Genomic DNA, 18038 nt, shown 5'->3' on the forward strand with positions numbered 1-18038 from the left:
AAATTTAAATATCTTTTGATTTTGTTATTTAACTTGCTTGAATCATTTTCAGTTAACTTACATACATTTTATTTACTGCATTATACATATATTTAGACATAAATGTATTGCATACATGCATACATATTCATTGAATATACATATTTTGTATATATACGTTAAAACAATGTATCAACATCTGTACACATGTAATGTATGTACGTATGTACAATGTATGTTTATGCATTGTACTTGCATATATAGTACATATGGATATGCATACATAGAACATGCGAGTATTGTACATGTATGGAAACAATCATTGTACATATTACATATATTTGGATAACAAGTATGTACACATGTAAAATTTGTACGAAAGACTTATGTCCAATATATGTATGATTATATGTACAATGTATGTACATTATAAGAACATTATATGTATGCACATATGCACAATATATGTACATTATAAGAACATTGTCTGTACACTACATCATATGTACATTATATGAATGTACATCTGTACACTAAGTACATCTGTGCAAGGTATGCATGTCAAATGTATGTATTATATACATATGTTATGCATGTCGAATGTATGTGTATCTGTAAAATATAAATACGCCCAATGTACGTACAATCGTAGACAAATGTATTATGCATATATGCATATTTGGATAAATGCATTGAACACAAGTGTTTGCCTAAAATGCATATATTCATTGTGCATTAATGTACATCTCTTTATTTTTTGTACATGTATATGTAATTATTTGCTATATACATACATACATATATTTTATACAAGCAATATAAGTGTATGTATGTGTGTAACTAAAATGTCTGTACATATGCATTAATAAAAGCATCTGTACATACATTTTAGTCATATTCATTCATACATACGTATACGTACAAAATGTATCATTATAGGATACATTATACTATCTACTGTAAAATATAATCATATATAAGTATGCAATAGTCTTGCAATCGTGAATTTAGATTACATGTAATCATGATTACATACAATCATATATTTTGATTACTTACTTGTAATCACGATTACAAGTAATCGTGATTACTTTGTCTTTACTTGTAATCTTGATTACAAGTAATTGATTACAGGGATTGGATATGTAATTACGATTACAGCTGTAATCAAAATTATGAAAGTTTGTAATCATGATTACAAATAATTGATTACAGTAATTGAGTATAATCACGATTACAGTTGTGGTTAAACATTGTAATCATGATTACTAGTAATTGATTACTGTAATTGACAAATGTAATCGATTAAATTTTTGCTCTACTCTAATGTAATCAAAAATTATGATTACTTGTAATCGTGATTACAAGTAATTAATTACATAGCAGTGATAATCTGTAATCAATTACAGTTGTAATCGATTACTGTAATCGACACCCAACTCTGGCAATTACTTGTTCTAGCTAGAGTACTATTAATAGTTTTTTTCCCTAAGTTGTTCTTAATATACTTTTGAATTTTCTTATTTTTTATTATTTTAAATTTTTTTTATTCTATTTTTAATTTCAAAACCAACTTAAGAAAGAATGAAAAAAACATCATTATTTTGCTTTGAACAACCATTTAAATGAAGCAAATATTTTAATTTTTAATTCAATTTTCTTTTTAAGTCCTAAGCATATTTAAACTCCTGAAAATTGAAAAATAAATTGAAGCCAATAATACTGTTGAAATGATATTTTTTTCTTTAACGTAGTTGAATTACTACCAATAAAAGAATCTTTTTTTAATTCTTTTAAAGTACCTATTCTATTTAATGCGGTTCTTTTAAAGTACTCTCTAAGTATTAAAATAAATAAAGCAATCCGCATATTGCTTTGTTAATCATTTCTTTTATCAATTTCCTTGAAATCTCAGCCATTTTTATTTGTATATGGAAGTTTTATTTGCTAACTAAATAAATTTTTTGTTTAAATAAGAACTTAAAAAAGAATTTTTAAATTTTGAAAGGGAAAAAAAGGCTCCCTTGTAATCAGAAAAGCAAAGCATTCGCAATAAAAATTAACTAAATAAATATGTTTAATTTTACTGATGTTATTCTGCATAAAAAGCACATGTAAGTTTGATGTCTATTTGAAAGGAAACTTTAAATCTCTATTACGGGTTAAACAATTTATTTTCTATCATTATAAATTAAAATATTTTGCTGGATGGTGCTCCTTAATAAATGATGATTCTTAATTAATCAACGTTCTGCTTCAAAGGGTTGAAGCTTAGACGATCTATTAACTAAGAAAAAGTAAAAACGATTTTTTATTGAAAAATTTGATTTACTGACACCAACGGATTACGATTTCAGAAACTTATACTACTTATTCTAGAAAGAAATGCAAACAATTTATTTAACAGAGTGTTACAATATATCTCTGCGAACAATTTTGTTGCGTTCTTCGACATTTACCAAGGCATGCAGCCTTAGAATTTCAGATGCCTGGGATTGAATAAGGTTCATCCTTTTCTCAATTTCATTCGATTCTTTTTCTTCCAATTGTTGGAATGTTTCGGCGACCTTCTGAAGTCGCTTCTGTGTTTCTGCAGGATTCGTTGCAAACTCATCTGCCTTTAGTCCCAGGGTCTCTTCCAAACATGCGATGCGTTCTTTTTTATTGTTTACATCAGCGCGTAGGGATTCTGCGAAAGCAGTCCAATCTGAATTTTCCTACAGTGTAAAGCAAATTAAGGGTTTAATATCACCGTGTAACTCTACAGCGAATTATATGAGCACATTTTCCTCAATTATTATGCACTTGATTATTACAAGGTGTGGCAAGCAAACCGTGACAAACAATTTCTAATATAAATTTACTGAAAATACATAAATTAACAAAATGTAACAAATATTAATAAGAGTAAATTTTTACTACTAATTAATAAATTTGGATGATTTGCTTTATAATAGTAAATTTGCTTTAGAACAGCGGTTGGCAATTTTTTTGGACTATGGAAGCCCTAAATGATCGAGCTTTTTTTGATGAAACTTCCGACGTTATTAAAAAAAGTTAATTAGCAGCTGTGAATATACTAACAAAAAATAAATTAATACTTATAATTTTGAAACTATTTAATGAGTAGATTTAAGTATCTAATAATACGAATTTTTCATAGTGTATGCATATGCTGAAATGAATAAAATAAGCTGAACTATGGGTTTTTTTTAATAAAAAAAGCTTTTATAAGCAATGAGAATAATTATCAAAAACTAATTCTTCATTCGTGAATTTAGTTACTTTGAAAAGCTTAATGAGGAATATTTAATAAATTTTTATAAATGCATATTCTTTTCACATAATTTATTCAATGTACTGCTATTGAAATATATATATATATATATATATATATATATATATATATATATATATATATATATATATATATATATATATATATATATATATATATATATATATATATATATATATATATATATATATATATATATATATACATATATATATATATATATATATATATATATATATATATATATATATATATATATATATATATATACATATATATATATATATATATATATATATATATATATATATATATATATATATATATATATATATATATACATATATATATACATATATATATATATATATATATATATATATATATATATATATATATATATATATATATATATATATATATATATATATATATATATATATATATATATATATATATATATATATATAAATTTTGCTACTTTTTTACAGTTACATTTTGCATAAGACAGTCACATAAACAAACGAAATATTAAATTATTGATTTTTGATTGGATATGAATATTATTATTGAGTAAAAATATCCTGTTTCTCGGAACCCATGTCACCCTTCCGTGGAACACTAGGATTCCATGGAACACCTTTTGAGAACCAAACCGATTGTGTACAGAGTAAATGAACGGTTTCCCACTTCCCTTGCTGGAGCAACTCTAAAATAGCAGATCTTTTGTTTGACATTATAAACAAGCTAAAAACATTATACGCAAACTAAGAGATACTAAGAATGTTTTATAAGTAAAGTAATAGACAAAAAATAAAGGAACGCGCAAATTTAAAAGAAATTAGTTAAGTTATATTTTATGATGCGAAAACATTGTCCAAGTTCTCTTGCTACACCCTGAATATTTGAATACTTTTCGTTTTATTTTACTCACGGAAAAGCGTTTTATTGGACTTAATAAAGAAAAAATTTTCAAAAGTGGTTCTGGAAGTGTTCCTGTAAACGGATTTTGGAAAAGAATGATAATTATAAAATTTATTAAGTTTACAAACATCCAAGCATAGTTGTAGTTCGTTCACCAGGAGTTGTCACTTGGCTCCACCTCCTCGGTCGCAGAGTTCATTTCAGCGCGAGAGTAAGAGGAGAAACATCACCGCTCTTGAAATTGAGACAACCCTTAATGCGCCCTAAATGCAAACAGTGAATTCTTTTTCAGTCACTTACTTCGCTTTGTCATCTGCTATTATACCTATTGTTACTCTAGTTATTAATATATTTATTAAATTTAAAAACTGCTGTTTTCCCAGCAAAATGTCTCAAAAAAGGACAAACTATTCACTCAAAAGAGAGAAATATCATCAAATTTGCGCAACATTTAATGTTAAAAAAATGCACATAAAGATTGTAAATTAAATATTATTGTAACACGATCACCAAATAACAACCTTGTTCATGATTGTTCACATCCTTCTCCAAAAAATAATGAAATAGTATCATCAGATACCACGTGATGAAGGCGGAGTCAAGTGCCAACTGTTGGTGAACGAACTGTAATTATATTGCATCCAAAGGTTAGTATGGACTAGAGGCTGCCAACCGGCATTCTAAAAAGAAGACTACCCTCACTTCGTTAAATTGCCCCAATGGTCATTTAAAATCGTTGAAAATAACTAGATGGAAAGACAAAGTCAAAGATCGGTTCATCTAGATTCAAATTCTACGAAATTCAAACTAGTTACCAATAGTTCTAAAGAAGACTGGCCCATCCTAGGCCACTGAGAGAAGATGGACCTTGATAAACAAATTATAAACTTTAAGGTTGTGAATATTTTTAAAATTAGGTAACTTAAATCGATCTGACACATTTCAATTTAAAATAGTACATGAAAAATGCCCGAAAATATTAATTAGCTACTGAAGAAATTGCATTTGTGTTCTTATTCGTAAGAAAGTATTAAAAAAATATAATGAAAGTTAAATAGTTCAAAGTAGTTCAGAAGCTTAAAAACTTTTTCAAACACTCTTTTTTTTTCAAGTATTGGTATAATGCCAATGGCTGGAAAAAAATAGTAAATCAAAATCAGTACAGAACAATACTACAAAATCTGGCACAATCCTACGAAATCTTTCACAATACTACGAAATCGGGTAACTGAGAGAGGAAAGACCTTGGTTAACAAATTACAAACAATAAGGTTGTAAATTTTTTTAAAATTAGGTAACAGAATTCGATCTGACACATTTTAATAGGAAATAGAAAGTGAAAAATGCATGACAATATTAATTAGCTACTGAAGAAATTGCATTCATATTCTTATTCGTAAAAAAGTATTTAAAAAAATGAAATAAAAGTTGCCAATTAACTTTTCATTAGATGGGCTATTATTTAACGTTTCTAAAATGTAGCAAATACTTCAAAGTAATTTAGAACTTTTAAAACTTTTCTGAATATTTTTTTTAAATATTGGTATAAAAACCAGTTCTTCCCACGGGGTAGGAAAAAAACAATAAATCAAAATCAGTACAGAACAGTATCACGATATCGGACCAAACCTGAAAGACATATAACAACACAATTAATTAAACTAAAATAATTGCATTGCTTTTATTTATTATTATTTATTATTATTCGTTGTTCTTCTCTGCGATTTTATGTTATTAGATTTAATATAACACGTTTTTAGTAACTCATCTCATCAAAATAAAGACTAACTATATGCTGTATCATCTTGCATATATCTATTGATCGAGAGATTTTCTTTATATTTTAAATTTACCACAATCAAGCAACTTTCTCCTGTTCTTACAACTTCGATAGGTCATAATAAACCTATCTATAATAACCCCAGTATCTACAATAAACAAATACACCGTACTAGTGCTGTTTTAATTACTTATAGAGTGCTATGTATTTATTAATACTTTGTACTTTAATTAAATACATTTGTACAAATTTACTACTAAAATGCTTTGTACCTGTATTAATGTATTTGGTATCTCTCAAAATGGCACCAATTACCAAAATGCAGTGAAACATATTACCAAAAATAATTAAGCATCCCAGGGGTTATCTATAGTATATTAGATTTTTGCGTTTCTCCTAACCAAATTAATACCATTTCTCCATCAATTTGGCTTTTTAATGCATAACTTGCTTTTATATGTCAATTAGAACTTATAACCAAATTTGTTCTAACATTGTTGGCGTCAAAATTGGTACGACAATATTATTTACTTTTCTCCTAGGCAAATTAGTACCATTACTTCATTACTTTTGCTTTACAGAACAAAGCTTATTATTATTTTTCTTCAATGAGTTCCGTTGTTCCGATTAATAAAATTAATCGAGCATCATTGACGTCAAAAAGATAAGGGCATTTTTTTATTTTTGCGTTAAAGGAATTGATGCCATTTTATTTCTTAGTATGAAGCTTATTTTTTTTTTCAATTAATACCTAATACCAAAATTCATTGGCATCAATAATAGTTTTTGGATTTTTTTTAAGTTCTCTTAAAAGAATTGATATCATTTCTCCATCTAATTTTTTTTTTTTTTTTTTTTTTTTGCATTTTAGTACAAAAACTTATTTTTTGCCCATTGGCAAAATGGGGTTTTTTTTTGGGTTTGATGACGTGCGCACCTTATTTGGACGCCATCACACTTTTCAACTGTGTTCAAGGGTAATAGTAAATAGTACGAATGTGTCATCATTGCATGCGTTGCTATGGCGATAGCTACTGTTTGATAATTTTCTAAGAATTTTTTTTTTCACTTTTAATTTTGTTGTGCAATAAATTTTATTTCAGACATGGAACCAGAGATATCACATAAATACTTCTTGAGTTGTGAATAAAAGAGAATTTCATCATTTGAACGATATTTTTGTTTTTATTTTTTAATGAAGAATCAGAAATTCGAACCTACAGTTCAAACTGGATCGCTTTCAATATTAATTCAGGTGAATATAACAACAAGAAAAATATTAGACAGCAACCATTTTGCCAATGGGTAGCCTGTGATCAGTTTTTTTTATTTCTGTTAGTTTAGTTTTCCCATTAACAAATTTAATTAAGCATCATTAGAGTTAAAAATGGTATGGCGATTTTTCACTCTTCTAAATGAATTAGTACCGTTTCTATATTAATTTTATCCATATATATATATATATAATCTTATTTTTATTTCAACTATTTCCTATTACAAAAATTACTCAAGCATCATTGGCGCCAATAATTTTATTGCTATTTTTGCTCCTAAATGAATCAGTACTATTTTTCCATTATTTTGCTTTTCAGTACATATCTTTTATTTCAATTACTGTTGTTTTTAAACTATTTTGTTTTATAGAACATTTTAAGAGCATAATTAAAACAGAATTAAGTCATGAATAGCTTTAGAAGGTCGAATTTGATTGAACCGCTCATGCTGTCACATTTATATTGATCTTAGAGTTTGTCTGACATAACGAATAAAAAATCATGGCCGTCTACCACGGAGACATCAAGACCATGAAATAAACTCCTGAGAGATGTAAAGTACCAAACATACATAACTAATATTATCTTTAAAAAAATAAATAAAACAGAATTATATGCTATTGTTGCTTTTTTCCAAACAGATGAAAAAACTCCATTTTTTAAATGTTTGTAGTGATCGATCCATTTGAAATTTTATGTTCCAATGTCAACAGTGACTGTGCTTCGAACTATCATAATACCAAATTTCATCGCTTTCCGTTGGATGGTTTATGAGTCTATGAAGGATAGGAAGACATTTATTTTTAAATGCGTAGATTCGTTCGATTATACGATAAAAAAATAAGAAATTGTATAAATAAATAATCTAAACTAAAGCGATGTAGTTTTATTATCTAAATAAAACTTACGCTTAAAAAACATACAAAAATGAAATAACAGTCAATATGTTTCGATCACGTAAAAAAATAGGCGCCCATTTCTACATCTAAAAAAAGGCGACCATTTGGCAGACATGAATGGAACGAAACAAAAATGATTTGAAAAAAATGTGAAGTTGCCAACGTAAAATGGAAAAATAAAGAAAATATATTACTCCATTTATTACTCCTTTATTTTTCGTTGGCAACTTTACATTTTACTTTTCAAATCCTTTTTGTTTCGTTACATTCACGGCCATTTCAAACTTGAAAATGGGCGCCTACTTTTGATGCGCATGTAACATATCCACTGCTATTTTTTTTTTATATATATTTTTTTGAAGCGAATGAAATTTTCAATCAGGACATCTACGTTAAAAAAAGTTTTCAAAATGTAAGAAATATTTACCTGCGCAAGTTTTAAGAAACTTTGTCGATTGGATTCCTTTATTTGGTCGTTTCTACTCTGGACAACATTTATCAAAGATTCGTAATTATCTCTCTGTTTAGTAAAGCGACTGAAGAGGTCAGTCTCACCAACTTCCACATCTTCTTCCTATTAATGGTTATATCCTTAGTCAGTAACTACTCGCAATCCCTAATTAGTAATTTCATGTAACTGAGATTTTCTGAACACTCAAATCAGAATTAAAATGTTACATTCGAAGGAAGTGGTGACAAATTGTTCCTTATTGTTTCCAGATCCCTTTACAAGCTTTTCGAACTCTTACTAAATCGCAGCACAATGCAACGAAAACCTTTATTGTCTACTTGTAAATCGAAACTAAACCCTGGCTGTTTCAAAATGCTTATATAACTCCAAGTTCTTCATTTAAGGTAAGTAAAATGGTCATAGCGAAGAGATGCCCAATTTAATTATCTCTGATATATTGCAACAGATGTAGTTTCACAGGATGTAGTTTAACTTGTTTATCAATTTAGACAAAACGTTGATTTTCTAGGCAGCAAAATGCATGTGTAAAGCAAACTGCATGCAAATGCACTGGTGTAAGATATCAAGAAAATTTGCAGACCTGGTCGATTATCTCTAGAACTACTGGACCGATTTTAATGAAATTTGATGGGTACATGCATTGATACAATACAAAACAAATAACAAAATTCAATAATTTTAATATACACGCATGATCGTACGTATCACTCGTTGGATTTGGAAGGTATGAAATTGCCACAAGACAATCCAGGCCAATTGCCAGAGAAAACGATAAACTGCCTTATTCCAAGTATGAAATCACACTACAAGGCCTGTATATCTGGGGAGGCCCAGGAAACAGGACCTGGGAAGGCCTGTATATCTGGGAGAATATAAGATTGGACCATACCACCTATTTACCCATTTTTTGTTTATTCTGCAACCGCTGTTTCCTACCATTCGACTCCAACGAGTGCTACGCACAATCATACGTGTGTATTAAAACTGTTGAATAGTTATTTGCTTTGTATTGTATCAATATAATGTACATATCAAACTTCATCAAAATCGATCTAGTAGTTCTAGAGATAATCGACCATGCCTGCAAATTCTCTTAATCTTTTACACCAGTGCATTTTTCGTGAATTTTGTTGCTTTTCAATGCGTTTGTAATATTTTCTTCTACTAGCTGAACTTCTAAGGCACATATTTTGTTCTCAAGATGCCATTATTTTTTGTTTAAAATATGTTGAGTACATGAAGGAGAATTTACAATCTGCACAAATATTTCTTGTATCTCTATTTTTAGTACTTTTATTTCGATTTTAAATAAACAAACGCTATGGATTTGTGTCTCAGACTTTTCCTGAGAGTAAAACTTTTTCATTCGGTCGATTTAAAACGTTAAGATTTCGTTGCTTCAGTCACGAAATATTAATTTAAAATTAAATGAACGATATGCAGTTCCCTTAAAATATAATAGTGATAATGATAATAACAGGTATTAAACTTAGTTACAAAAAACTTCGCTTATATGGACTAAAAGTAATTTAATTTCTGAATTTACCTCTGAATAAAATGTGCTTTATGGTATAAACATTAAATATAATGTGTAATAGAAATTACTAACAAGACTTAATTTTGCAATAAGAGAATTAAATGGTAATATTCCAAGTTCAATTTTGGTACGATGAATTTAAACTCGAAATAAATATTTTTCTACAATATAAGTAAATAAAAGTGCTGATTAGTGAGTTGCACAATATACATTGCAAAAATACCTGATTTTTTTCTCTCTTTTTTTTGTTCAATATAAGAGGAAAAAAATACCTTAACATGACTTTCTCGGCGTTATTATTCAATCTAAAATATTAATTTTTATTTAGTTTTCTTTTTATTTATTAATAAATTGGGTCGAAATATTAAAATTGAACAAGGTCGAAATACTAAAGTTAGCTTTTAGTACTTCCTGTTCCAACTTTTCACAAAAACTCGCTTTAGAATACCGGTATTTTAATCTCTGGTATCGTAAAACCAAACTTTTTCCGTTCTCTTAAAAATTGAATTTCCTTAATCTAAATAAGATCGACTGAAAGTTAGGTTTAATTCGGTTTAGTAGATTTCTCGTCATAGATTTATAAGCACCATTTACCTATTCTGTTTTTTATTTAATGAATACCTACGTCTTATGTTTACTAACCTTAATTTTTCTATTTTTAAGCACATTTTTATAGTAGAGGCGTAGTATGGCCCATCTCAACGCATACGTTGAAGGCAGATCTGATGTACAAGCAATAAACTCGTTTCGGTATCGTTCCATCAAAAGCTCATCGCGTCGCAGCTAAAAAATAATTTATTATGCTATAATAATAAGTAATTATTATTATTATTATAACAAAACCTTCTGTTATTGAAGCCTAGAACGGAAACATCATGAAGAAAAATTTATAGTATTTTCTAATATCTAGATAGTTAAAATAAATGTAAGACAGTAGAACTCACGTTATTTACTTGAAACCCCTGAGAGTTAAATAAATCATTTTCGTGGTACGTGAGTATTGTGTGTAACTGAAGTACTAGTACTATGCTAGAAAATTATATATGAGTACAATGCAGGTGTAAGATATTCCCATTGACATGAGTATTGACTGAGCCGCTTGAGAATAATATAAGGATATTATGAGTAACCTCATATCTATTGGTTAATCCCCATTTCAGCGGTATTAGAAGTAATTGAGTGCTTCTGGTAGGAGGATAATATAAATATGACTGTGATAGTGCTGAAACTGAACCAGTAGTTATGCCATATAATATCCCCAGTGAAACAACAATTAGAGCCACTGAGGATTAGTTAGAGTGCTTGCCAATAAGAGTGCCAATAAGGTGACATAGGTTCGTTCAGGTCGTATAGAGCTCCCGACTTTCAGCGATCACAGTGTTGGCGTGAAATATTCCAGATGTTATGGGGATTAGAGTCTCCTAAAGTTTAGATATAGTACTTGCGGATATGAAAATGGTAAGATTATTAGTATGAGTTTGTAAATTGTAACCTCAATGCTTCAGTGTTTCTCAGTTGTATAAAGATTAGAGCCCCGTTGCCTTTTCCCTCACCATAAGAGAGATTCGTAAGTGTTCTCCACGTGCAACAAAAATGCGGCTTATTTAACTTAAACAAATTTGGACGGAGTTAATTTTATCTCAAAATATAAATTCAAGAATTCCTTTAGCAAAAATGTAAAATTACAAAGTACAATACTGAACATTTCTTCCTACAAAGGTCATATGAGTTAGTTGTTTAATGCCGATTATCAATAAAACAAAATAGGTTATTTGGTTTTGATATACTTCTTATATGCATAGGTAAATGTTAAAAAATTTTGAAAAGATGTTAATTTTGAATTTAATAAACTAATACTTCCTATCAATCTAACTTTTGAACTAATACTATAAGCAGACATGAGTAAATCTTTAACAGTTTAGGTGTCTCATTAAAATTTACTTTTGCTTTATATCAAGGGTAAGGTTCACAGAATAATTGGAATCCAATGGGCAGGAAATAGGAAAAAAAACTATAGGTAAATTTTGTTCTAACATCATATCTGAAATTTTAACTATACCTGTTGAGTACTGTCATGCACAATTTTCTCAGAAGTCTTTAATTTCTCAACTAAGTGACGCTCTTCATTTTTCACCTTTTTCAATTGCGTAGTTAAACTGTTTAACTTTTCTTCATTCTGTAACACAATTGTTTATCTCAGAATAGGGTAATTCAAAAAGATGAACCTGATTTAATTCATTCATACTTAACGAAATATAAAATGTATATGAAAAGTCTACATGCCAAATTAATGCGCAAATTTTCAAAGCTTTGTTTAACGCAACTTGGATGGTTATATTTGCTTTAACGCTAGCTTGATCGGTGGTAGCGTAGGCATCCAAGTGAAAACCGCGTGAGTCAAGTTGAAGATTTTGATTTTCATTTTAATTTTCCCTCAACTCTTTTTTTAATAAGCACGATGCATACTATTTTTAGCACTATATAATATTTAGGCTAATATATAAGTTGCTATTAGCTACGGTTGCTATGGGCCCATGTTTTCACCTGCTATTATTAACCTGTTTAGAATCGGCAAAATGGAGAAAGAAATGATTCTTCAGGCACGATACTTGCTTGAAAATTCCGTTAAGCCAACTTTCTTTTAAAACTTCATGTAAAACCTACACTACAATTAAAATTCCGGCTTCTTACAAAATAGCAATGAATTAACTAGTGGTATCCGCCCATCGAATTCTATCACAGATATAATTCTAGAGGGGGAGTACCGTATTGTGTCTACTACTACAAAAATACAATTCCAATTTACTAGTATATAAGACATGTTAACTCGATTCTTCGTCGGGATACCTTTTCCCATACGAAGGTTGACATCGTCGATGTGACTCTCCTCACCACCATGCAGTTTAAAAGAAAATTATTGTGTTGTGAAACGCCCAGATTCAAGAGTTCTGCATGGTGTTCATTGCACCATTTTGGTGTAGAGCAATTACCACTATATTTAGTGCTGAGATGCTTTAAAAATGCTTGCAGTGTAGAGAATTTTACTTATGAAACTTACCATAAAAAGTTCGTTTTTAACATCATCCAATTCACTTCTTTTCGCTTCAAGCTCACATTCATATTCAGTCAATCGAAGGTTTCCAGAAGCCTTTAAAGATAGCATGTCATTTTGCAAATTTTCATCGCCTCTTTGCTATTGGGAAAATATTCAAATATAAACAAGTGCAAAAAATAACAAAGATACACTCTTAATAGCTAAAAAAAGAACTAAATACGTCTATACATACACAGCGTAATAAATTAAATTTATGTTTGCTTTTAAGTTGTTGTATTTACAAATTCTTTAATGTAGCCTAATGGAATACGGAATCTTTTCTGAATATTTTATTTATTCATCAAAGAAAATTATTTATTCATAAAATTTAATTAACTAATCTTACTTTTCTTACAAACATAACACAATATTAATTAGCTTCTAAATTCCAAATTATGCACATGTAGATAAAAAAAATGTGCATAATTTCAAAAGATATAAATGCCACTTTCAACGTAAGTAATATTTTTTACTCATACATTATTTTTTTTAATAAATTAAGAGTTTTCGGTTGGTTATTCCCTGATTTAATGTTTAAAAATTAAAACAATTTCAAAGCAGGGAGTCGTTGACGAGGCACTTGCCTTGTTTTATGCTAAAAGAAATTTAAAATAGTTAGTATGGAAATTCTTCCCTTGTTTTATGTTTGTCATTAACCAGCAGCTTAAAATACTTTTAGAGGAAACTTTTATTTTCTTTTATTCTAACAATTCAGTTTCGCAGTTCGTTTGGAGACACTTGTATTGTTCTACAAAGGTGGATCAAGTATAAATGAGACTTTTTTAATGGAAGCAGAACGTTTTTATTCTCATTGTCATGGCAACAATAGAACTTCATCTGCGGTTTATATAATTGCTTAACAGTGATTAGTTCTCTGTAAGTTCTTTTTTTTGTGATTTGAATTATAAGTCAGCGTTGCATTCCTAATAATGTTGCACAACTTATAATAATTACATTTTTAACAAGAGAAAATGCAAAACTTAATTCCATGCTGCGAAAAATACAGGCAAAGTTCAACAATTATACCCTATCGAGGGTTCAAATATGCGAATGTCACAAATTATTTAAATAAGGCCGCGAAGAAGTTAAAAACTTGTCTCATGCTCTTCGACCAACAACGAGTTTTACGGCAGAGAAGTTTGACCAAGTTCGTGACCTCATTCATAATGACTGACATGGGAAAATTCGAGAAATTAATGCTATAATAAAGATAAGTTATGAAAGTATACAAAGAGTAATTCATGACAATTTGAAATATAGAAAAATCTCAGTGAGGTAGGTACCTAGAATTTTGAACACAGATTAAAAGAATGCAAGAAAAGACATTTGTCAAAAGCCACAGTAACACAACAAAGGTTACAATGGGAAACAGTTGAACATCCTCCATATAGCCTGAACTTGGCCCCTTTGGACAACTATTTGTTTTGGCTCCTTAAAGAAGCTTTGGGAGTAGAGATTTTCATTCAATGAAGAAGTAGAAGATTTTGTGCGCATTTGGTTCACTACACAATTTACTTCTTTCTATGTAAATGGGATTAAAAAACTTCCATTTCAAAACACCAATTGTGAAATTAGGTGGGTTGAAGCTCACGGAAATTATGTAGAAAAATAATATTTTGGTTTATTTTAAGTTAATTTCTCAATTTCGTTATTACACCCTTCTTTCTAGCTCTCGTGAAAATTGCAGGGTGAGGTTTCGCCCTCTATTTCCAGCTCCCGTGATTTTGACGGGCTGGAGTGTTCAGTAGTAACGCGCCAACACGAATAAAACTAATTCATTTCTTTTGCCCGGAAAAAATTTTATTTCTTATTTTACACACCAGATGGCAGTACCAGGATATCTTTAAGGTAATTGTAGAGTGTTAATTTATTTTAAACGAGATATCAGCTCTAATCAAATACGCGATACAAATACAAAAGCCAAAAAAAAAGGCACTTTTATGACCATTTTTTTGAAAATTAACCAATCGTTATGGGGTTAAAAAAGTAACATTTATATTTGATCCACCATAGTATATGTTACGCTATAACAATAATCTAAAGAAGCTTTTAAGGAAGCATTTACGTTACTCTACTATAAGAACTAACTGTGCATTAAGAACAATCTTTAGTTCAAACGAAAGTACATTGCAAAATAGATTTAAAAAAAACAACACCCTAAATAATTTTTGATTTATTTATCTAATTCATTTATTTATAAAACCCATATCAAAAATAACTTTTTAGCGAATTTTTATTATTTTATTTTAATACAGTCGAAAAGACTTTGTAATGTAAGATATAAAAATGATACCTAATACAAATTGTGAACAATATCGGTAGAAAAGTTCCTGAGGAATCTAATTTTTTTTTTTTAATTTGATAAGTTAAAAAATTGTTAAGCGATTTCATTCAAGTTTTAAAATTGCATTTTTTTTCCAATGCCCACCTGGGGAATGACCTACGTCATACAGGCATCTGAAGGGCAGATTTGTTGGCCACTTTTCCAGGGGCACCATATTAGGTGGACCAACGTTGCTCCCACGGTAAAGGCAGATAGTACAGAGAATGAAAGAGCATCTATGCCTTGTCCGGGATTCGAACCCAGAACCTTTCTGGTGCAAGGCCAGTTCCCTGACCCTTGCGCTGGCCGGTCGGCTAATTGCATTTTCTAAAACGATGCAAAAAATCGTAGGTCTTATAGTACGTACTTTTTTCGATTGTTATTAAATAAAACAGAACAGAAGGGATTAAAATCACGATCAAATTTTAATAATTCGTAAAAGTGGCAGTTTGCGAGTTTAAAAGCGTGTCTTATAGATTTTATTTTAAGTAAACAAACTTTAGGTGTTTAGGTGCTAAAACAAATATTCGAAATGATGTCTTTTTTAGAGAATTTCAAAGCATGTTCATTTTACCAGATTTTGGAAGAGAAACTAACATATAACTTTTCCTAACATCAGTACTGCAGATCATGGAAGATATGGCTATTGTGAAGTTTGTTTTTATCTCGAAAATCTAGTGAGGCCTATTTACACAGACCACATCTTACAGTGAAGTCCATTCGAAATCATCGGGAATATAAATCTGACTTGGGAGGGGACTTTTCAATGACGTCAAAATGAGCCGTGGTGACTCAGGGAATAGAGTGTTCGTCCCCAGTGAGGTGAACCAGATTCGAATGCTTGCCATAGTGGTTGATACGAATTCCGCACCCGGCTCGCACCGACCACAGTGCTGATGTAAAATATCTTCAGTGGTAGACGGATCAAGGGTTAGAGTCCCCTTGCCGCCAGTATAACCATGCGTGGTTTTCGTGGTTTTCCTCTCCATGTAACGCAAATGTGGGTAGATTCCATCCAAAAGTCTTCCTCTCAGGCAAATTTCTTCCAATACTTGATCCAGAAGTTCCCTTGTCTTCTGAATTGTGTCCAAAATTACAAGGCTACGGTGCTGAACATTGGTAGCCGTTAACTCAAAATTGGGTCGGCTGTTCAACGACGGTTATAAAATTAAATAAAATTACCTCAAAATATGATATTCTAGAAAAATAACACTTCAACATGAATATTCGATTTTTCTGATTAAATATTATCTTGTTGCCTAGAACAAGAAGAAAAAATCTTTCCCCCTGAATTATCAGAGAAAGAGATCCCCAATACAGACTGAAAAAAATATGGAAAACAATCTGCACTATCTCTCAGGTGAAAATAAAAATATTGAAATTTGTATAAATTGTATTGCTGAATTACAGACAGAGAATCTTTCAAGTTCGTGACTTTAAAAAACTCACTCTTAAATTTTTAAATTTGCACTTCACTTGTTATGTTTTACTTTTACACTTCCCGGGATCGTGATTTGAAACTTAAAACTCACATATTCGTTTATGACACACTCCAATCTTGAAATATCATCACAGATTTGATTCATCCGAAATTTAATATCTTCTATTTTACGTAGCAATACAGCGTAATCATCATTTTTCCTTCCAATTTCCTTATCTAAGTCCATTCCCAGGTTCTTTTCTTGAGTTAACTGAAAGAAATCAATTTAATTTTTTATGAAATAGTTTTAATTAAAAAAAATAAACACATTTAATTTTTCAACTCACCTAGAAGATTTGTCACAAAACATAGCAAAAATGGCGAAAAAATGGCATATCTTAAACAATGCTCTAAAATGCCAGGAAATGCCCAAAAATTTTAAAAAATGGCTAAAAAATCTAAAAATAAATCCTTTAACCTCTTCCTCCTCGCTCTCGTGAAAATGACGGGGTGAGGTTTCGCCCTCTATTTCTCGCTCCCGTGATATTGACGGGCTGAAGTGTTCAGTAGTATCTCGCCAACACGTATAAAACTAATTCATTTCTTTTGCCCGGAAAAAATTTTATTTCTTATTTTACACACCAGATGGCAGTACCAGGATATCTTTAAGGTAATTGTAGAGTGTTAATTTATTTTAAACTAGTTGCAGCACTAATCAACGAATAAAACTAATTCATTTCTTTTGCCCGGAAAATATTTTATTTCTTATTTTTCACACCAGATGGCAGTACCAGGATATCATTAAGGTAATTGTAGATAGTTAGTTTATTTTAAACTAGTTGCAGCACTAATCAAATACGCTATACAAATACAAAAGTCGAAAAAATAGGCACTTTTATGACCGTTTTCTTGAAAATTAACGGATCGTTAAGGGGTTAAGGAGAAAAATGTTATAGAATTTCATCAAAATTCGGGTTTCATCAAATTTCATCAAACTCTATCAGTTTCGTACTAAACTTTTATTGCCATCAAAAATCC

General features: G+C 29.7%; 1 protein-coding gene across 1 annotated transcript in view; it reads right to left on the bottom strand.

Moving 5' to 3' along the window:
- Positions 1–2316: 2316 nt before the first annotated feature.
- LOC122269154 (uncharacterized) overlaps positions 2317–18038 on the bottom strand; it is a 37117-nt gene continuing 21395 nt past the window's right edge. The window contains exons 10-15 of the mRNA XM_087152864.1: positions 17113–17271; positions 13222–13356; positions 12223–12339; positions 10806–10946; positions 8582–8728; positions 2317–2696 (exon numbers count right to left, since the gene is read on the bottom strand). Coding sequence (XP_087008990.1) covers positions 2391–2696; positions 8582–8728; positions 10806–10946; positions 12223–12339; positions 13222–13356; positions 17113–17271 — 1005 coding nt within the window. The 3' untranslated portion in view covers positions 2317–2390. The remainder of the gene's footprint in view (positions 2697–8581; positions 8729–10805; positions 10947–12222; positions 12340–13221; positions 13357–17112; positions 17272–18038) is intronic.

Source organism: Parasteatoda tepidariorum, chromosome 10 (assembly GCF_982258835.1).
Source record: "Parasteatoda tepidariorum strain Cologne lab strain chromosome 10, Ptep-v5.0, whole genome shotgun sequence".
NCBI lineage: Eukaryota > Metazoa > Arthropoda > Arachnida > Araneae > Theridiidae > Parasteatoda > Parasteatoda tepidariorum.